This window comes from Phyllostomus hastatus, unplaced genomic scaffold (assembly GCF_019186645.2).
Source record: "Phyllostomus hastatus isolate PE091 unplaced genomic scaffold, TTU_PhHast_1.1 phas_contig_495, whole genome shotgun sequence".
Classification (NCBI taxonomy): Eukaryota; Metazoa; Chordata; class Mammalia; order Chiroptera; family Phyllostomidae; genus Phyllostomus; species Phyllostomus hastatus.
The window spans coordinates 9,566,157-9,585,833 of NW_025333895.1; the positions used below are offsets into that span (position 1 = coordinate 9,566,157).

The 19,677-nt window shown below is 71.2% G+C and overlaps 3 protein-coding genes across 4 annotated transcripts; all 3 read right to left on the minus strand.

Moving 5' to 3' along the window:
* Positions 1–255: 255 nt before the first annotated feature.
* FUT7 (fucosyltransferase 7) lies at positions 256–3,398 on the minus strand. The gene is given in 4 exon segments (XM_045846310.1): positions 256–1,860; positions 1,862–1,932; positions 2,010–2,092; positions 3,274–3,398. Coding segments are annotated over 4 exon segments (1,221 nt in total). The 5' UTR covers positions 3,357–3,398; the 3' UTR covers positions 256–876.
* A 3,044-nt stretch (positions 3,399–6,442) lies between these two features.
* Positions 6,443–12,047, minus strand: NPDC1 (neural proliferation, differentiation and control 1). 2 transcript variants are annotated; one of them, XM_045846108.1, is made up of 9 exons: positions 11,720–12,045; positions 8,940–9,086; positions 7,730–7,864; positions 7,462–7,635; positions 7,312–7,378; positions 7,153–7,237; positions 6,997–7,076; positions 6,738–6,834; positions 6,443–6,622 (listed from the first exon to the last, which is right to left on the minus strand). In XM_045846108.1, exons 1-9 carry the CDS (start codon positions 11,829–11,831, stop codon positions 6,536–6,538), a joined length of 984 nt encoding a protein of 327 aa, XP_045702064.1. In that variant the 5' UTR covers positions 11,832–12,045; the 3' UTR covers positions 6,443–6,535. The 2 variants fall into 2 exon arrangements, with proteins under 2 accessions (XP_045702064.1, XP_045702065.1); XM_045846109.1 differs by lacking the exon at positions 8,940–9,086 and having other exon boundaries at positions 11,720–12,047.
* A 1,478-nt stretch (positions 12,048–13,525) lies between these two features.
* ENTPD2 (ectonucleoside triphosphate diphosphohydrolase 2) lies at positions 13,526–19,219 on the minus strand. Its single transcript, XM_045846107.1, has 9 exons — positions 18,928–19,219; positions 17,510–17,627; positions 16,777–16,927; positions 16,420–16,579; positions 16,112–16,339; positions 15,446–15,703; positions 15,249–15,368; positions 14,231–14,371; positions 13,526–14,141 (listed from the first exon to the last, which is right to left on the minus strand). The coding sequence occupies exons 1-9, from the start codon at positions 19,042–19,044 to the stop codon at positions 13,938–13,940; spliced, it is 1,497 nt and encodes a 498-aa protein (XP_045702063.1). The 5' UTR covers positions 19,045–19,219; the 3' UTR covers positions 13,526–13,937.
* Positions 19,220–19,677: the final 458 nt, after the last annotated feature.

Consider the following 19,677-nt stretch of genomic DNA (forward strand, 5'->3'; position numbering starts at 1 on the left):
TTTGGGGGTCAGGGAAGGCTCCCCGACTGGGGGCCATTTAGCGGGGTACTGAAGGAAGTCGGGGGAGGGGAGGGGGCGGAGCCACGCAGGGCAGGGCATCTCAGGCAGAGGGAGGGCAGAGACGGTAAGGCAGAGCGGTCGGGTCGCGGGGAGGGTCGGGTCGAGGAGAGCTGCCGGCCGGCCAGGGGGCAGCCGTGTGGGGAGCTGCATGGGGCCCCGTGCCTCCCAGACCTCACACGCGGCACTCTTGGCCTTTGTTCCTTTATTGATCGATGGCCCCTCGCTGAGTGGACCGCAAAGAGCCCAGAACCGCCCAGCCCGGCTCGCTTGCACCTTGCCCAGGCCTGCCCGGAGCTGGTCCGGGTGGGCAGTGCAGCAGTGCATCCTGGGCCGGGGGCCTCGGGTACCGAGGAGGCTTGGGGAGGCAGGTTTCCCCACCCCCCAGAACCCACAGGGTGGCAGGTTCCCAGGGCCCCAGGCTCTGCCTCCAGCCTGTCTCAGCCTCACACCCCCACATCCCCGGGTCCAGGCAGGGCAGCCTTGATCTGCCCCAGATCTGACCGCGTAGGGAAGGAGGCCCTTAGCAACCTCTCCTCTGACCCACCTCGAGGACAAACACCCCGTTAACTCCCTCGCTGTTCTCGCCTCTGCCCCAAATGCCTGCTCTAGCACCCACCAGCCTCCTCCTCCAGGCAGCCTGCCCGGACTGGCCCACTCTTCCCTCACCCTCGCACCCTGGCCTCTGACTCCAGTCTCCACGCCAGCCTGGTGGCTGCCTGTGGGGCCGATGCCCAGTGGTTTGATCTGAACACCCAGCTGCCCACCCACGCTGCCCGCCCCCAGCCGTCCTCCCCTGCCCCCCGTGCCCGCCAGAGCTCAGGTCTGCAGCCAGCCTTGGAACCAGCCCTGGAGGTCCTGGTAGACCTGGTCGCGGGGCAGGTGGGGGTAGCGGGTGCAGACGGTGCAGAAGCGCTCCCTCCAGTCGTCGAACAGCCGCACGCGCAGCCGGTCCCGCCAGGCGAAGTAGCGCCGGTACTGGCTGTCGTTCATGCCCAGGAGGAAGGCGGCCAGCTCCCGGGCCGAGCCGAAGTCGTCCACGTGCACGAAGGCGTCCGGCGGTGCGAAGGCCTCGTAAGTGGCCCTCGGGGGCCCCAGCACCACGGGCACGGCGCCGGCCGCCAGCGCGTTGTGCCAGAACTTCTCGGTGATGTAGTCCGGGTGCTGCGAGTTCTCGAAGGCCAGGTAGAAGAGGTACCGGGCCACGGTGGGCAGCAGGCAGGTGGTGCACAGCGGCCGCCGGCTGGCTCGGCCGAACACGTCCACCGGCAGGTGAGGCGCCAGCTGCCGGTACAGCTGCACACGCCGCTGCCGCGCCTGGAAGTTGCTGACCACCCAGGTGGCCACCCCGTTCTTGGCCGGCAGGGGGGGCGCAGGCCCCTGGCGGGGCTCCAGGCGGCCGTAGGGCACGAAGATGTCCGAGTCGCGCCGGTAGCTCAGCACCCAGTTGAAGATGCCGCGGAGATGGCCGAGGCCGTGCGTGTGGCTGGGCGACTCCATGGACGCCCACACCCAGGGCTGCCCGCGCGGCCGCTCAGCCAGGGGCAGGCGGGCCCGCCGGGTCTGCAGCTCCCGGTGGTGGAAGACCACGGCGTCGGCGCTGGGCAGCAGGCTGCGGTTGGTGCTCAGGCAGCAGTGAGCCACGCCGTAGCTGGCGCAGGTGTTGCTGGGCAGCTCCGGGGGCCGGCTGGCAAAGGGCCAGTGCCAGATCAGGATGGTGAGAGTGCGCTGCGGTGCCGGGACACCCCCGGGGGCCCATCGGAGCAGCCACAGGATCCAGAGGGCGGTGAGCAGGGCCGCCCCGGGCCAGGCCCCCCACGGCCCGATGCTTCTGGGCAGAGGCACGCCCTGTGCGGGACGCAGGAAGAAGAGAGGCTGTCTCCCCGAGCTCGCCCACGGCCCCGTCTCCCAGCCCTGGCCCCCCCCCCCACCCCTGAGGACCAGACACTCACCGGCATGGTTCATCCACGGCTCCCAGAAGCAGTCACCCAGGAAACCCAGGGCCCTCAAATCACAGCCGCCACCAGGCAGAGCCCTGAAATCACAGCTGTGCGCTGCACTCGGCTGCACCTGGAAGTGAGCTCCTTTCATCTGCCCTGGATGAAGGAAACTGGGGTGCCTCCCACTCGCCCCCGCCCTGCCCCACCCCGCCCCGAAGGTGACCTTTGGCATGAACCACCGGCCTCACCCTGCCCCCCCTCCGGTCCGCGGGCTGCTGGAAGGGGGCGGTTACAGGAGGGGCACCGAGCTGGACCCAACGCCGTGCGCCCCAACGCTGCTGGTCTCTGGGTGGGCACAGGCGGTCGGTGCGGGGGTGCCGCTCAGCCTTGGGGAAGGGGAAGCCATCCTGGGTGCAAGCGACCCCGCCCTTGAAGGACTCCCCAGAAACTGAGGTCCCGGTCCCTGCCCTGCACCCAGGCCTGGGGCCCCCCGGGCAAGGCAGGCACGCTTCCCTCGGCGACCGCACCGAGCCCCTGCCAGCACCACCCCTGTGGCTGTGGTGTCACCCACTTCCCCCGCTCACGACCTGCTGGGCTCTGCCCGGCCCCGGGCCTGCCGCCCCGCTAGCCTGCTGTGCTCAGTCAGCTCTCTGCCAGCGGCCGAGGTTTCTGCCGTTGCTCCTCCTGGGGCCGCCCCGCCCGCCCCTGCCCTTCTAGAACATCTGGTGCCAGAATTCAGATCCCCAGAGAGGGGAGTCCGTCCTGAGGCCGCAGGGGCGTCTGTCCACCCAGGGCCCTGGACGTGCCCGCAGTGAGCAGTGGGCAGGCTGGGCCTGGCCCCTGTGCGTGCTGCGGGGCCTTTTTCTCCCGCCCCGGGTCACGTCTGCGAAGAAGCCCCAGGCTGGGGGCCAGGCCCAGGGTCCTGGGTGGGAGGGACAGAGCCTCAGCCAGCAGGTCTGGGGGGTGGGAGCACTTCCCTTGGGGGCTCCAGCTCCCGTCCTCCTGGCCCCCAGCTCAGGATGAGGGTGGGGGCCGGAGGGGGCTTTCCAGACTGGAAAGGGAAGCGGTCCTGTGTCCCTGACACGGGGGGCAGGGGCTGGCGCCTGTGCCAGGAAGAGGAAGGCTCGCGTCCAGGGCCCTGCTCCTCCCCCACCCCCCAGCCCGCCTGGGTCCCAACCTGGCCGTCCAGTTCCTTCCCCTTTTGCTCTGGTTCCTCCGAGCCGGAGCCACGGCCGGCCAGCGTGGTCAGATGTCCCCCAGCCCCCCTGCTCCTCACCCTCTTCCCCAGGTGGTGCCCGTCAGCTGCGTCCACCTCTCCCAGACTCTGGTCTTGTCCTGGGCGCGGGAGGGCCGGCCCATCGGGGGGGCCCCCCTGGCCTCGCATTCTGGAGGCCTCAGGCCGGGCAGGATCTTGGGGACCGGGGCCAGATGTTGCAAAAAGAAGAGCAACCAGCAACTGTCCCTGGGACGGCCGCCCCATGCTTCCTGGGGAGCCTCCGCCCGCCCCCTCTCCTGCCGTCTGCCCCCCCCCCCACTGCTCTCAGGGAGGAACCGGGAGCTGGTGGTGGACCCACGGGGGACACGGGCCGCTCCAGAAGGGGGCGGTTTGGCCCCTCAGAGGCCCCCCGCCCCTGGCAGAGCCTCAGAGCTGCGGCGGCACCTTGCGCAACCTTGGAAGAGGGGAGGGTGGGCTGCGGGACCTCCTGGAAACCCAGCGGCCGACCCGGGGTGCTGGTGCCCACGGGCCTGGCTCCCTGCTGGCCAGCACCGGTGGCTGCAGAGGGCGCGTGGCTGCCACCGGCCCTGCCTTCCCAGCTGCCCTGGTGTTTGGGGAGATGACCGCAGGGGCACCAAGCCTTTGGTGCCGCCTGGCATCCGTGCCCTGGCAGGGGACCCCAGGGGAGCCACGCCCTGCCCCAGGCCTTGCATCAGCCCACTGCACCTCCCTGTGGTGGCGGGCACCGCGAGGGTGGCGGGCACACAGGAAGGAGCTGATCCTGTCACAGCCTGCGAGCGCCCTGGCTTCTGGCTGCCAGCGCTCTGCCCTTCCTGTTTGCGCGGCCAGGCCGGCCGGGACCCTTGCCGCGGGCCTCGCCACACCCCAGGCTGCCGCCTTCCTGGGTGGATTCGAAAGAGCCCGCTACCTCCGCAGGGGCTCCGCCGCTCCCCTGACGCGGCCTGCCCCTGGGCTCCCGCCACGGGGCCCCGCGGTGGGAACCCGCTGGCTGGGAAACGGGGCTCTGAGGTCTGGCCCAGAAACGGGTCAGAGCGCGAGGCTCTGGAGGAGAGAGGAGAAGGTGAGAGAGCTGAGTCAGAGGGGAAGTGGGGGCCTCGTCCTGCCGGCCCCTCCCCGGGCCCGCGCCTCGCCGGGATGCAGAGGGCACCCGGCGCCCAGCCCACGAGCAGCTCGGACCCGAGCACACACCGTCGCTCTGCGGCTGAGCCCCTGGCCGGCTGCGGGGCTGACCGCCTAGTGGGTGCCAGAACCAGCGGGGTGCGGGGGCAGGTCTCCAGAGGGCAGGCAACTAGCCTCCTGGTCACCGCCCCCCACAGACGATAAGCTGCCCAGCCCCCGACCAAGGGGTGCCTCGGAGGGGGCCGGGGCCGGGGCCTCGCTGCCCTCCTGCCCGCTCCCAGAGTCGGCCTGCACAGGGCAGCGAGCTGCCAGGCGCCCGAGGCCCCCTGGTGGCCGTGCTCCGGAGCCACCTGGGTCCTGGGAGTGAAGGCGGCAGAGGGAGCCCGAGTGCAATTTATTCCCAACCAGAGGGTGGGCGGGGCGTAGTTCAGGCTGCCCCTGAGGGAAGGTGGGTGCACCAGGGCAGGGTGCAGCCAAGGGGACACCGCCAGGGTGGTGCAGGGGCCAGTGTCAGCAGGCGGGGCAGGTGCGTTCCTCCTGCCTTGAGTGACACCCCCTGAGCCCAGGGGTGCCCTGCAGGCGCCAGCCCTTCCTCTCCAACGCCCTGTCCTTGCCGCCCGGGCTCGGAGCCCCGCTGGGTCCCCCTCTGGGAGGAGCGCCAGGACCTGCCGGGGGGCTCCTCCAGCAGCTGCCGTGCCGCACCCCTCTGCTCCACACTCAGACCCAAGGCCCCGCCCCCCCCCGGCCGCACAGCGGGGGTCAGAGGCAGGTCTGGGGCCGGGGGATTCGGAACCCTCACCTGCACCGCAGAAGTGGGGCCCCCAGAGTCCCCGTGGAGCCACGGCCTCCCCGAGCCCTAAACCTGGCCCACCCCGGGGGCCCGTGGGGGGGCCTGGAGGAGTCTGGACAAAGCGGGGCTGGCTCTGCCTGGTGGAGCCCGAGGCCGGCGGAAGCCCTGAAAGCTGGGTGGGCAGCAGGGTGCCGGGGGCCCCCCTTCCTGGAGGGCCCAGCCCCTGCCTGCCCTTCGCGGGCCCAGGCCCGCGGCTCCCTCGAACTGCTGCTACTGCTGCTGCTGCCACTGGGAGAGGCACCCCCTTTGTGGGGTCCCGGGGAGCGGGCGGCAGGGACACTGGGGGTGGGTTGCGGACCCCCGAGGAGGGAGAAAGACAGGACACACTGGGTGGCCGCTCTCCACCCCAGTCAGGGCAGCAGGGGTGTGGAGAGGCGAGTCTCAGGACCCCAGGGCCTGGGCCCAGAGCTCTGGAAGGACCTCCTGGCCCCGGCTGGGCGAGATAGGCTGGCCCGGACCAGACCCAGCGGCCTTCACCTCTGCACCCCCTTTTCTCTGTAGCTGTCTCCCCTAAAGTTGCAGGGGACGACAGTGGACGCACCCTGGTCCTCATCGCCCCGCCCCCACCCCACACAGTCCCCAGCCCCCGCACCTGCACCCCCGACGCCCCACGCCGTGTCGGCCGCAGGGCCCCGGGGTGGAGGCTGGGGCGAAGCCACAGGCAAGGCCTGCATCCTGTTCCTCCCGCCTCCCGGCCCAGGTGGGCAGCCAGCGGGGATGGAGGCGCCAGGGGCCCGCTGCCAGGTGTCTGTGGGCACCCGCTACCCGCCCTCGTCATCCTGCGCGGGACAGGGTACTTCGGGGGCTGGCACGGCGCCCCCCTTCCCATGTGGGGCAGGAGTGTTGGGGGGGTGAGGCCTGGAAGCCGAGGGGGGCGGGGGTGACCCTCTGAGTCCGAGGTCAGCTGAAGCCTCCGCATCCCAGCAGGGCGCAGAGGCGCCCCCCCTCACTGGCGGGGTGGAAGCCACAGGGCCCCGCTCCACAGCCACCCCCTCCCGCCGTGGCCCCCAACGCTGGGGCTGGCTCTCCAGCCCCCGGCCCAGGTCTGAGATGCATTTGAACGGGCTTGCCGGCAGCATTCCCGTCCCCGCGGGGCGGGTCTGCGGGGTCCCCCCAGCCCCCCTTCGGGGCGCAGGCCCTGGAGAGCAGATCCGGGAAACAGAAGGTGCCCTGCCCCCCCCCCGGGGGGGCTTCCGGCTGGCACCCGGGCCCGGCCACACACACACACACAGCCAGATGTCAGAACGCGGTTTCTTTATTGGGAAACGCGGGTCCTCGGCCCCCCACCCGCGGACCCGTTGGTCCCCGAGAGAGGGGGCGTCCATCTTCCTGTCACTGCGGCGGGGGCGGCAGGGGCGGCAGGGGCGCCGACAGCGAGGAGTGGTCGAACAGCGGGTTCCGCACCTCCATCTCGCCGGTCTGCAAAGGTGGGCGTCAGGCGGGCTCAGGGCGAGCGGGTGCGAGCGGCCGGGCTGGAGGAAAGGGCCCCAGGAGCCTGTAGCCGCCCCCGCCCCCCCGCCCGCCCCGCACTCACCGGGGCCAGGCCCGGGCACTCGTACACCGTGAAGTCGCCATCTTCGTTCTCCTCGTCCGAGGAGGCCGAGTCCAGCTCCTTGGGGGGCTCTTTATGCCTGGTGGGGGCGGGATGGCCGGGTCCGCCCACACCTTCCAGGTGCAGGGGCCCAGACTGCAAGCGGGCGCTCAGCCACCTCCGCCGGCGCGCGGGGATGGGGGCGGCGGGGCCTGGGGAAGGGGGTCGGGGCAGGGGCGGTCCGCGTGGGGGGGCATCTCACCGCTCCAGGCACCGCATTTGCTGCCGCTGGTGCTGGTAGTGGTACACCTCCGCGCTGTGCGCCAGCCGCTGGTCCCCGGGCTGCGGAGGAGGGAGGGCGGGTCAAGCCGCGGAGGAGGGGCCGGAGCCGGGAGCCGGGCGGGGCGGGAGCACGCACCGAGATCTTGGGCGTCGCGGGGGAGCCTGGCGCCTGTGGGGCCGCGTAGTCGGCCTTCTGGGTCAGGCGCATGTCCCGCTGCAGCCTGCGGGGGCAGAGCGGAGGCTGAGACCCGCAGGGCCGCCGCCTGCCCGCCCCCCGCCCGGCCGCCCCGCTCACCTGCACCAGCAGAGAGCAGCCACCGCGAGGGCCGCTGCGCCGGCCACGGAGCACGCCACGATGAGCACTGCGGGCGGGCGGGGGGGGGGGCGAGCGGTGAGGGCGGCCCGCCTCCGGGAGGGACCCTGCGCCCCGCCCGCCCGGACCTACCGAGGGCGAAGCCGTCCCCGCGTCCGTCCCGGGGGTCCAGGGGGGACATGTGCACAGGCCCGGACGACACAGGAGAACCCAGGGAGGTGTGGGCCGTGGGCGCAGGGGCTCCCCGAGTGGAGGGGAGGCCCAGGTCGGGGCCCTGGCCTCGGCCGGAGAGCCCCAGGGTGGCGGCTGCAGAGAGGAGGCGAGTTAGCACCGCGGGGCTGGGCTGGGCAGGGGCTGCGAGAACCGGGCGGGGTGGGGGGGGGTGGGGCAGGGGACTCACCAGCCTCCAGGAGCCGGTGGGGCGCCTCAGGCTGGGGTAAGGCCGCGAGCTTCCAGCGGCCTGCCTCCTGCCGGGCTAGCTCCTGGGCCAGGAGGTCAATCTCATCTTCCAGTCTGGGCTGGGGTGGACTCTCCTCTGGGGACAAGGGGGGGCCATCAGGCGGGGCGGGGGTGGGGCGAGCCCCAGCCACTGCCTGACAACACGGGCCGCAGGTGGCCTCCAGAGGGACCCATCCCGGAGCCAGCCCCCAGGCGCACACCCCCTGGCTTCTCTCTCCAGGCTCTCCCCCCAGGCCCACGTGGCCTGAGGACCAGGTACTAACTAGCCTGCAGGCCCCGGCAACATCCTGTGTTGCCACGGTGACCAACTGGGCGGGGGAGCAGCAGCATTCCCAGGAAAAGGGGGGTGGATCAAGAGGTGGGGGTGCTAGGGCACAAGCAGGAAGAAGGGCAGGGTGCCCCTTGCCCCCCTGTTCCCCACAAAGGGGTGGGCGGAGCACTGGGACCCCATAACCCTGCACCCCATCACCTTCTGTGCCCAGGAGGGTGGCGGCTCCCTGGAGAGTGGGGAGAGGCCCCTTTCCGTGGCCCCGTCCCCACCAGGAGGGCAGCCCTCTGGGTGACACTGGTAAAGGGGGTGACGGCCCCCTCCTCCCCATGGTGGGCTCTGCAGGCCAGACCAAGGCTCCAGGCAGACGCCCCGCCCAGCAGCACACCACCTCCAGGGCCCCCCTAGCCCTCTCGACCCCTGCCCTCTCGACCCCTGCCCCACGCATCGCCAGGAACAGGCTCCTCCGGGGAAGCCCCTCCCACGGGCCCTTGGTGTCACCACCGCCCGGAGTGGCACCCCAAGCCACTCAGCCTCTGCTGGCCTCCCCCAGTCTGGGCTCGGGGTGGTGGGCGGGCACCCCAGCGCGCAGGGAGGGGAGCAGTGAGCACCGGCGGGGGGGCGGCAGGGGAAGTGGGCGACTGGGGGATGGGGCAGAACTCGGGGGACCCTGCCTCTCCCAGGGTCCCCCAGGATGTCACATGGGACATCCCCGCCTCAGCCCACCACTGGCTCTGGGCCGGTGCCATCTGGAAAGGACCAGCAGGCCACCTGGAGGGTGACGGGAGAGCGGCCGGCACCCCACGGAGCTCAGGGGGCCTGGGCGCCGCTGAGGCTGAGGGCGGTGGTCAAGGTCGGGGGGAGGGGTCCTGTGCTGCAGTACCCGGAGGCGGGCGAGCCCTGGGCACACAGAGCCCCCGCTGGTCCTCCCGGAAGGGCTGAAGGCAGGGCCCACAGACGTGGGCGCCCGGGGGGCACCGTGCCCGCCTCTGCAGGGCACAGTCCAGGCTCCCGGGGCAGGCGGCTGCGTCTGGGAAGGAAGCAGAGGCGGGCTGAGGTCACAGCCTGCACAGAGGCAGCACTGTCCCAGGCACCCCTCCCCCACCCCACAGAGTTGGCCGGACCCGGCTCCGGCCATTGTTCTGGGCAGGCCCTTCCTCCCTGTGGCCAGGGACCAGCACCAGGAAGACAAACAGTGCTAACACTTATCAGAGCTGCCTGCCCCACCCACTCCCCAGAGTCCGTTTCCCAGCCTGCGCCAGCCCTCTGCGCGGAAACTGCCCCTCACTGCCCGCACAGCGCCGCACGGAGCTCCCCGGAGCCAGGCGGGGCCCCCCACCACTTCCCGCCTTGGGCCTGGGCTCCCGGGTGGGGGCCTGCCCACACTGGGAGCCCCGGGGCAGGGCTCAGGCCTCTCTCTGGCTCTGGGGCAGCAAAGGATGCTGGCCTCCCCTCCCCGGCCCTCAGGGGCGCCCTCCTGACCAGTCATGCCCTTCTCCAGCCCTAGAGAGCGCAGCCAGGGGCAGGGCAGAACCAGCACCCGGCCTGGGTGGCAGTGCTCCCCTCGTGTCCCACCGCCGGCTTGTCCCCAGGGCACAGGGGCTGCTGGGCTGGGGTTGCCTGGGATGGAGTCAGCCAGCTTCACTTGCGTCGGACACAGGGCATGCCTGGGGCTTCGGCCAGGCCCAGGTCCTGGTCCGGGGCCCAGACCAGAGTCCTATACACACGGCCAACAGATCCCATCCCGATGCTGGGGGACAGAGGGCAGGGGTCCCCTCTGCCTCAGTTTCCCCTCTGGCACAGAGGACGAATGGCCCCAAGGCGAGGAATGTCCTGAGCACTGGGACGGGGTGCTGGACGGCAGAGCCGCAGGGCCAGGGGACAGCCCCCAGGACTGTCAGCCCTGCTGCGGGGAGGCACGGGTGTCGGCGTCTCTGGAGGACCAAGACCCCTCTCAGCCAAGGCTCTCACACTGCAGGGGGGTCGCCGAGGTCCAGGGCGGCCCGGGGCATCAGGGGATGCCCAGCCCCGCCCGCCCTCCCCCAGACCCCGGCGGGCCTGGCTCAGTTTTTGTGCTGGCTGGACACGCGCAGCAGTCGGCCAGAGGCGTCCCCTCCAGGGGCTCCAGCGGCCTCTGTCCTGAACGGCCGGGGCCGGCGGGCGCCAGTGTCAGGGAGTGGGCCCGGGGTTTGGGCTTGTTAAATATTAAGCCTGAGCCAGCAGGTCTGTCCAGACCGCACCCAGCAGCTGGGCGCCTGGGTAGCTGGGCGCTCCCTGCCCCTGGCGCTGAGGACCCAGAGCGCACCAACCAAGGGCAGGGGCCTGAGGCCCAGCGCTGGCTGCAGGCCCTGGCTTCCGGGGCCCCCACTGCCAGCCCCCCAGCCCAGGGAGATGCGGCTGCTGCTCTGGAGGCCGCTGGAAAGGTCCCCACTCCAGCCTCAGGGTGCAGCAGGAGGTTCCAGGGACAATGGCAGCGGAAGAGTGGCTGGCACCCCACCCACACCTGGGGGAGCATGGCACCTGCCCACCCCGGGCGCTCAGCACTGCGGCCGCAGCCCAACTCCTCGGGAGGCCCCACCATCGGGCTCCTGGAGCCCGGCTGTCAGTGGGCGGCCTGTGCCACCCCTGGCCCACCAAGCTCTGGCCCTTAGGCCCCCTCCCCCGGTCATGCCAGCCTCCCACCTGGAGGGGGCTGTGCCCAGGAGGGAGCCCGCCCTGCCCTGGCCCCGAGGCCACACACAGACAACCACGTTGCCCAGCTGAGCATTCCAGCACACCAGTCGCTTAACCTCCCGGTGCCTCCGCTTGCTCATCTGTAAAATGGGCTGAAAACAGCACCTCCCTGTGGGGCTGCCAGGAAAATGGAGCGAATGTGTGGGCAGTGTCCCAGCTCAGTCCCCTGGGGCTCCAGGTCCCCACGGACCGTCGCCACCTGGCACCTTGGTGCCCATCTGGGAGGCAGGGAGGGTCTCCCAGGACCTCGGGGCTCCGTGGAGTCCACCCGGGGAGGCGCCCCTCAGCCCCTACCACAGCAGGTGGGATGGGGGCGGCGGGGCCTCCATGGCAAAGGGTGCAGGAGGGAGCCTGAGACTGCAAGCTGCTCCTGTCTCCGCTGAAGGCAGAAAACCGGACCCCGAGCCTGAGACGAGCTGCCACACACCCTAGGAACCTTCAGACCGCCACTATGGCAGCAAAGCGAGGGACGCGTCCCACACCGCCCGAGGCAGGGGGACCGGCAGATGGGCACTGGTACCCCGACCCAGGACAGACAGGGGCAGCAAGGCACCCGGGGCCAGGCCCGCCCGGCGCAGCACCAGGGAAACGCACACAGACAGGCCGCCGGCGGCAGGCCCACGCGCAGAGCCCTCCCGAGACACAGACACAGACAGGCTCACGGACTCAGAGACAAAGCCAAGAAGCGCGTGAACTTCGGGCTCGCCACCAGGAACCCTGGAGAAGCCCTAACCAGCAGCGCCCTTCAGGGCCCCGCGGGCCTGCTGCCCCCACCCCGCACGAGGCGGGGCCCGCGCGGCTGTCAGCGGGCCTGGCCCGAGCGGCCTGCGGGCCCAGGCGAAGGCGGCGGCGCCGTCGCGCAGCACGACCCCCTCCCGGCGCACCCGGCCCCGGGGCGCCCTGCGACCTGCGCCGAGCGCTGTCGCTCACCCGGGCGGCCGGCAGCGGCACCGCGCAGGGCGACTCCGAGGACTAGGCCGGAGAGCAGCAGCCGCCACAGCCGCAGGTGCCGCGGGGAAGGCGGAGGGACGGGCGTCGCCATCCTTCAGCGCCGCCGCCGGGGCAGCATGGCACCGCGAGGCCCGGGGCTGGGCGCGGGCTCCCGGCGCCGCGTCGGCTGAAGCGGCGGAGGAGGAAGAGGAGGTGGAGGCCGAGGAGGAGCAGGAGCAGGAGGAGGAGGAGGAGGAGGAAAAGAGGAGGTGGAAGCGGCGTTGACGCTGCGGCAAAGGATCCGGGATGCGGGCGCGGCGACAAGGCAGCGCGCTGGGAGTGCGCCTGCGCGCTCCACCTGCGGGGGCGGGACCGCGCCTCGAGCCCCTCCCCCCTCTCGAGCTCTGACCGACCCCCGATTCTCCAGGTCCCTGCGTGCCTCAGCCTCCGCGGCCTCTGCACCCGAGGATCTTCTCTGTTCTCCACAAACCGGGGTAGGGACTGGCGGGGTGGGGGGGGCTTTCCCGGATGCGCTTCTCCCGCTCTCCCCCCACCCCGTCCCCGTGGGGCTGCCACCTCCCACCCTACCCGCTGGAACGGGAGACCCGGCCGGGTCTGGAGGCGCAGCCCCGGGGAACACGGGGACGCCAGGTGCACAGGACGCACAGGCGTGCCCCGAAGACGCAGCGGGCGCTCGGAGACACGGCTACAAGCAAACACACACGCGGAACTAGGCCGGCGGCGGCGGCCACCGGGGTTGGAATGGGGCGGCTGCTCTCAAGCGAAGCCGCCAGGGGGCAAGAGTGGCCCGGAGCTGCGGATGAGACTCAGCTGGGAGCTGTCCACGGTCCCCAGGTGACAGGCGGCTTTCAGTGCCCTGGGGCCCCGGGACGACGGAGCAGTTGTGGCGCCTCGGCTTGCACTCCGCTGGTGGCCTCCCGGGAGCACACTCACCCCATCTCACCGGGAACCCTCCCTCCGGCTCAAGCCGCTGAACCAGGATGAACCCCCAACCCGGCGCTCCCTCTGGGGCCTTTGCCCTCGGAACTCAGACGGTGGGGCTGGCTGCTCTCACGTTTGTCGACTGGCTCACACACCGGCTCAAGCGGCGCGGGGTGGTGGGGAGCAAAACAGCGACGCCCCACCGGGCGCTGACCGGGCAGAAAAAGGGCCTGAGCTCAGGTCCCAGAAAGGTCGGCGCAGGCGGGAAGTGCAGCGAAGACCACGCCCTCGCACACCGGCCCTAGCGGGAGAACGCCAGGCTGAGGGGAGGGGCCGCAGGTGGGGGCTGGCTGGTGCCTCCCCGGGGCGTGGAAAAGCACCGAAGCGGGAGGGGAGCGCTCTGTCTCCCCGCGCGCTGGCCAAGCTCGGCTCTGGAGCCAGGCTCTCGGCGCATCCCTCCCAGAGACGGAGCCCGCGTCCCTCCTGGCCCTAGGCTCAGCGTCCCTGCACGGCACCGCCTTGGCGCCCTCCACCCGGCTCCTCCAGCGCCGCCAAGCGGACCCCAGGCGTCTGCCTTGCTCACGACCCACCCTCTCCCACACCCGCACCCGCACCCTGGGCCCGTTCTCCGCAAGGGCCCGGCCTCCCGACCGGCCTAGGCCCCTGACGCAGGGCTGGGGGTGCTGCAGGAGCTCTCATGGCCAGAGAAGACTCGGGGGCGCCGAGACTCCCCCGCCGGCCACCCAGCAGCCACTCCCGGCCACCAGGGTGGCGCAGGGACCGCACGGTCAGCACTGCCCCAGGGCTGGACCCAGAGAGGAGGCAGGAGGGGCAGGTGGGCAGCAGCAGCAGCCTGTCCACCGCTTTAGGAAAAAACGTTTTATTACAAAGTTTTACAAGCAGGCACTGGGCTGGCCCTAGCCTGTGGGCTCTGACTCTCCCCCTAATACAGACCCGCGTGGAGGGGGGGGGGTGTCTCGAGGACCCCGATTATCAGAATAAAAGCTGCACATCCTGGAGACCCACCCTGTAGTAACAGGCTGAGGGCTATGGGGTGTCTGCTCACCCACCCCCTGCAGGAGAAGGGGCACGAGGCCTCGAGACGGAGACAAGGCTGGACAGGCTCAAGGGGCTAGGTTCGGTTCCCTTCGCGCTCCCGGCCCCCCGTGGGCGCGGGTGCTAGCGTCTCCGTCTCGGTTTCCGGGCCGCATTGGGGGCAGAGGTGTGGAGGGCGGTCGGGTGAGGGGTCAGCGATCTAGCTGCCCCCAGCCAGTCGCTAGATGGCGCTCAGCGACTCGGCGGAAAGCGCTGGGAGCGCCAGCAGGACCAGCGCCGCCAGGAGCAAGGCGGAGAAGAGCGCGAGGAGGATATTCCAGGAGACGAAGTTGATGCCCTTGCGCAGCACCGGCTGCTCGGCGGGGATCATGTTGGTCAGGTTCAGCATGTAGCCGAGCGCCCAGCCGACCGCAGTGTCCCCGACCTGCGGGTGACGAGCGCGGACTCAGCCTTTACGCAGCCCCGGAGGCCCCGCCTCCACCCCGGAGGCCCGGCCCTCCCGCTGCTCCCCACCTTCTTCTCGAAGGTCACGCGGCTGAAGGCGGGCTCGTCGAAGCGGTAGCCCCTGCTCAGGAGCTGATACACGAACATGGCCCCGGCGCAGTAGCTGGACAGGCGGTCCTCTTCCCGCGGCGACGGCGACAGAGCCTTCAGCTGAGACGCAGGTGGGACAGTGTTGGGCCCTGGGCTCCCAGGAGGTTTGGGCCCCACCAGGCAGGTGGCCAGCCAGGTGTGCACCACCAGTGCACGCCCACACACACAGGCAATGTTGGGTACAAAGAGGCAGAAGGACCACGACCAGACAAGCCCCTCCTCGAGGAAGAAAAGTGTGACTTTCGGATGGCGGGGAGCCGATGCGTGGGAAATGGACAAGGAGGGGACAGCAGGGGTAGCCACCAGAGAGCTGAGGGCTGCTGCAACCTCAGCATGCTTGAGCCCCAGCCTCGGACCCCCCCTCCCTCGCGTCCGTCCCCCAGTCCGTCTGCCACCATGCACAGAGGACAGGGACCTACCCCTGCACTGAGCTCACAGACACTAAGTGTAATTCTTCCAGAGTCCCTGGTGGGCAGCTGACGCCTCACAGGCCCTGACCCCCGCCCCGGCCCCCCCAGCCTCCACCTGGCACCTGTGTCTGGCTTGGAGCAGGAGCCAGAGTCCTGGAGGTTGTCTTCAACTCTCACTCCTGACCTGAGGCCTGCCTGTCGTGCCTGCTAAGTCTCGCTGGAGGCCTACGCCTGCACCCCCCACCCACCCGGGCTGGCGGCCCGGCGTCCATAGCCACGCCCACTGCCTGCCCGCGGGTCTGCTGGCCCCCAGGTCGTGGCTGGAGGGGGGAGCCTCAGGCGGCTTCGGCAGCCCCGCTGCCGCCCGGCCACTGTCTGGGTCCGACCAGCGGCGTGTCCTTGACCACACAGGGCCCTCTGAGAGGCCAAGCCCCCCCCCCATTTTTCAGGCAATGAATGCCTGGGAAGCTGGGCGGCTGGCTGAGCGCCCCCCCCCCCAGGTCCTGGAGGAGGGGCGCAGGCCTCACCTGGCTCCATGTCCGCTGGCAGACGGTGACCGCGGAGTTCATCAGCTCCTCCAGGCTGGTCACGGGCAGCCGCATCACCGATCTCAGGAAGTCCACGGTGTGGAAGAACGCAGAGAAGGCCTGCCCGGGCGAGTGCGGCCGCACTGACCCCAGGCCCCAGGCGTGGCGGTGCGTCGCCTCCCCTCCCCCGCACTCACCATGAAGTCCCCAGCCACGGGGGGCTGGAAGACGCGGTTGAAGGAGCATCGAGAGAAGGGGCAGGACGAGAAGTCGAAGAGCCGCTCCACGAGGCTGTGGCAGAGGGCGGGGTTGCCGATGCCCCTCAAGGTGACCTTTCTGCTGGTGTCGAAGGACCGGGGCCTCAGGGCTGCGGTGCACGGGGTCTCGTACACCTGTTGGAGCTCCACTTCCTTGGAGTAGCCTTGAGGCCAGCAGGGGTGGGTGCCGTTGGGGGTCTGGGGGACGATGAGGGTGTGGGTCGCACCACCCCCACCTCAGGGCCTGCCCCCCCAGGGCCCTCGGAGGGCCTCCTCAGAGGACCAGCCCGATGGTTCCCCCGAAACGCACTCGGTGACATCACTACTGAGCTCAGGAGCGACCCTCGGCCAGGCAGCCCTGGCCCTCCTCACCCCTCAGCCCGCACTCGCCAGGCCCACCCCCGGCCACTGAGCCTTCGCAGCGCAGGGCCCCGCCCCTCCTGTCCTCCCAGCCAATCACAGCTCACTGGCTCCCGCTGCCTGGAGAAGCGGGCCTGGGCACCGCTGCCCGCTGCCCGCTGGGCTCTGCCCCCGGTCCCTCCCCCACTCCTCCCCCCGCCCCCGCACGGCACCGTGGTGCCGGTGGTGGGCAGGGCTGGCGGGCACCTGGAGTGCGCCGGCCAGCAGCTTCTGGAGGACCTGGTTGAGGCCATAGCAGAGGAAGCTGTGGGTGTAGACGCGGTGCTGCCGGCCAAAGAGCCGCAGCCGGACCTCGTTAGCCCGGTCCTCGATCGGGCTGGCCGTCTCGAAGGTGATCTGTGTGGAGGCACCTCCCAGGTCCATGGCCCCCAGCGTCCCCTTCTTTGTCGGGTACCACTGGCCTGCCCAGCTGTACTGTGAGGAGCAAAGGCTGGGGTCAGCCAGGGACCGGGTGCCCACACCCCCCGGCTCATCGGGCTGGCTGGCAGGCCCACCTTGATGAAGTTCTCCAGCAGGTAGTTGGTAGTCACCCAGCCAAACACCCCCTCGTCCTGGCCAGAGAGGATGCGGGCACCACGGAAGTCGAAGGGGCACTTGGTCAGCTTCTGCGTCACGGCCTCGAGCACCTTGGCCGAAGCCTCGGGCCTGGTCAGGCTGGGAGACGGGGAAGTCTCTGAGAGGCGTCTTTCCGGGGGCAGGGGACTGTGGCCCTGTGGTACCTAGTGGCCCCCCGCCAGCCAAGAGGGGCCTGGCTGAGGGCTGCTGCGGCTGAGGGCATGTGGGGCCCACCCCGTGGCGAGGCTGCTGTGGGGGGCCCAGGGCCAGGAAGGTCAGGGGTTGGGCAGACTCACTTGAGCAGACGCATGCCCGCTGTGGCTCCCAGGTAGAGGGGTGTGCCCGCGTGTCTCTCCTCGGGCACCTCCTGGACCGCCTGTTCCAGGCATTTAACAAGACTCTCACCAGCCCCAGCAGGGTTGTCCGCATAGCTGGAGATGCCCCCACCTAGAGGGAGGCCGTGAGAGGGGCCCGAGCCGGGTGGTCAGCCCCGGGATGGGCCACGGGCCAACAAGGCTGGGGGCCTTGGGCTCCCAAACAGAGTGGCAGCTTGAGCACACCTTTCCGGCTGAAGCCTTCAGAGGCGCCCGCAGGCAAAGGGGCCGGCCGGTGCGCCACCCACAGTCTCTGAGGCTGCCGCTGGGGCAGTGGGTGTGTGCACAGGTGCCAGGACAAAGCCCTGGGCACTGCCACTAGGCCAGGCCTCCCACGAGGCCTGCGGGGGGGTGCCCACCAGCTCCTTGGAGCCCCTTTTGCTCCGTCTGGGCAGTAAAGGCTGGTCCCGGGCCAGGCACGGCCCGGACCTTCTGACCCCTACCCACTTCCTTTGTAGGGTGGAAGCGCCTGCAGCTCCCAGGAGGCCCAGGGCCCTCCCTGTGTCTCGGGGCCTCCTGCAGCTCCTGTGTGGGGCGGGCCCTAAGCAGCAGGAGCAGAGGGGCTGTTGAGAGGCTAAGGCCAGAAGGGGCCCCTGAGGCTGCGCGGCAAGCGAGCGCCCAGGCCGGGGCGCGCCCGGGGCCGGGGGACCCTCACCATCCACGTGGCAGGAGGTGTGCTGGCCCACAATGCCCGTGCCGTTCTCTTTGTCCGCCCACCACTTGTAGACGAACATAGCCGTGTGGGAGGAACCGGCGTCCAGGACGATGCCGTACTGAGGGCAGGGGTGTGGGGGTCAGGGCGGGGGCCTGAAGGGCGTGCCCTCTGGCCCCACTCCTGCTTTCCACCCCACCCCGCCCTCTGGCGAGCTTGGATGTCCTGAGGCTCAGAGAAGGCCAGGGACACGGACGGGACGCAGGAGAGTGGGGCCAGGGGCCTCTTCCCCTCTGAGGGTCAGCGGGCCCCAGGGACAGGAGGGCCAGGCTCTGGGAGGGAGGCCCAGCTGCAGGAAGAACACTCCGGGCCAGCTCTTCCTCCCTCACATCCTGGTCTCTCGGACCGAGGCCCAACCTGAGGGTGTGGAAGCCAGGGCCCGGGGAGTCTGGGGGCGGGGGGCGCCCTTCGCTGCCAGCCCCCGCCCCGCCTGAAGACACCCCGCCCGGGGCCTCTGAGCCAGAGCCACCGAGGGCCGGGCCTGCAGGGCTGAGGGGGCCATGCCGGCGGGGCCCCTCGGGCAGGTGGGACAGAAGCACCCGGCTGGCATCCGCCATGTCCCAGAGCCGGGCTGGGGAATACACCCTCCTGGACGGGGAAGGGGGCGCTCCAGCCACTGCCCCCCACCCAGGGAGCTCCAGCCAGTCTCAGAACCACTGGTCCACCCACCCCGACCCCACGTGGTGGTGGTCCTCGTCTGCGGAGACCCGCCCTGCCAAGGCCGGTCCTGGGCTGATGGGCCTGCCCCTCACACACGCGCAAGCACCCCAAGCCTTCCCCACCCCCGAGCCCACGAAGGGGTTAAGGGAGCCAGCTGGACTCCTGGAGGCTGGGCCTGGCCTGGCCTAGCTCACCCCAACACTTTCAAGGCCTGCCCTGCATGACGCCCCCTCCCCACTGCCAGGCCCCCCCCCAGAGGCAACTGCCACCGCCCGGACCCCGGGGAGGCGAGGAGGGTCGCCTGCGCGCAGGGACCTTCGCACTCCGTCTGGGACGGAGTCCGCTGACTCCCAAACCAGTGCACCCCTGTGGGCTGCCCGGTTCCAGCCGGGGCCTGGGGCACATCCGGGGGAGCAGAGAGACCGCTCCTCAGCCGCGCCCACGATGGGCTCCGCGGATGGGCTTCTGCGAGCCGGGACTTCAGCCTCCAGCGCCGAGTCTCCCCGGGAGCGCCGCCGCAGTCTGGCGGACCCGGGCCGGGAGAGGAGCGCACGGGGCCAGGACTCCACCCCGCTGGTCGGGAGCGGAGCGCGGGCGGGGGCCGTGGGCTGCCACGCGGGAGCCGCGGGGCCCTGCGCGGGCACCGAGCCTCCCCGCCCGCGCCCCCGCGCCCCCCCGGTGCTCCGCGCGCCAGCAGGCACCTTGAGGGCGGGCGGGTCCAGCACATTGGGAACATGGACGCACAGCAGCAGGAGGCCGCAGAGGCCCGCGACGGCGAGCAGCAACGGCGGCAGCAGCCACAGCACCTTCCGGGCCATGGGCGGGTGGTGGACGGACCCGGCGGAGTCGGAGGGGCGGCGGGGAGCTGGGAGGCCGAGGTCCGGGCGCCAGGGAGTAGGCGCCCTGGGCGGGGCGAAGACCCGCAGCTGCCACGGCTGGCCACGCCCCCTGACTGCCGGCACGCCCACCGCCCTCCCAGGGAGCGCTCCAGCAAGCGCAGGTGAGTCACCCTACCTTCCCAGCGCCCTGGTGGCAGCCCACGCGTCCTGAGGTTGTTGCCTGCCCTCCCGCCTGTCCAGGACCCCTCACCCGGAAGCTCCTATCCTCTGACCTGCCCAGCGACCCCAAGGGCCGGCCTGCACTGGCCTGTCTGCCTGTGGACACCTGCGGCGCCACGTGCGCAGGACCCGGAGAACTGCCGGTCCCTGTGGCTTCGGGCAAGAGGGTGTCATGGGGGCGGGTTGGCTGGCTCCGAGGCAGGTGCTCTCGGTCCACCCTTCCCTGGGTCAGGTCCCAGGCACCCCGAGCTGACCCAGGCGGGGCTTGCCCTGCAGGTGCTGAAAGTGCAGAGCTGAGCAGCCCAGCAGGCCTGTGTCGCGTGGGCCCCAGCACCAAGGTGACAGGTGAGGGTGACAGGGAGCTTAAGACTTGGGAAATTTTAGCTCAAGGTA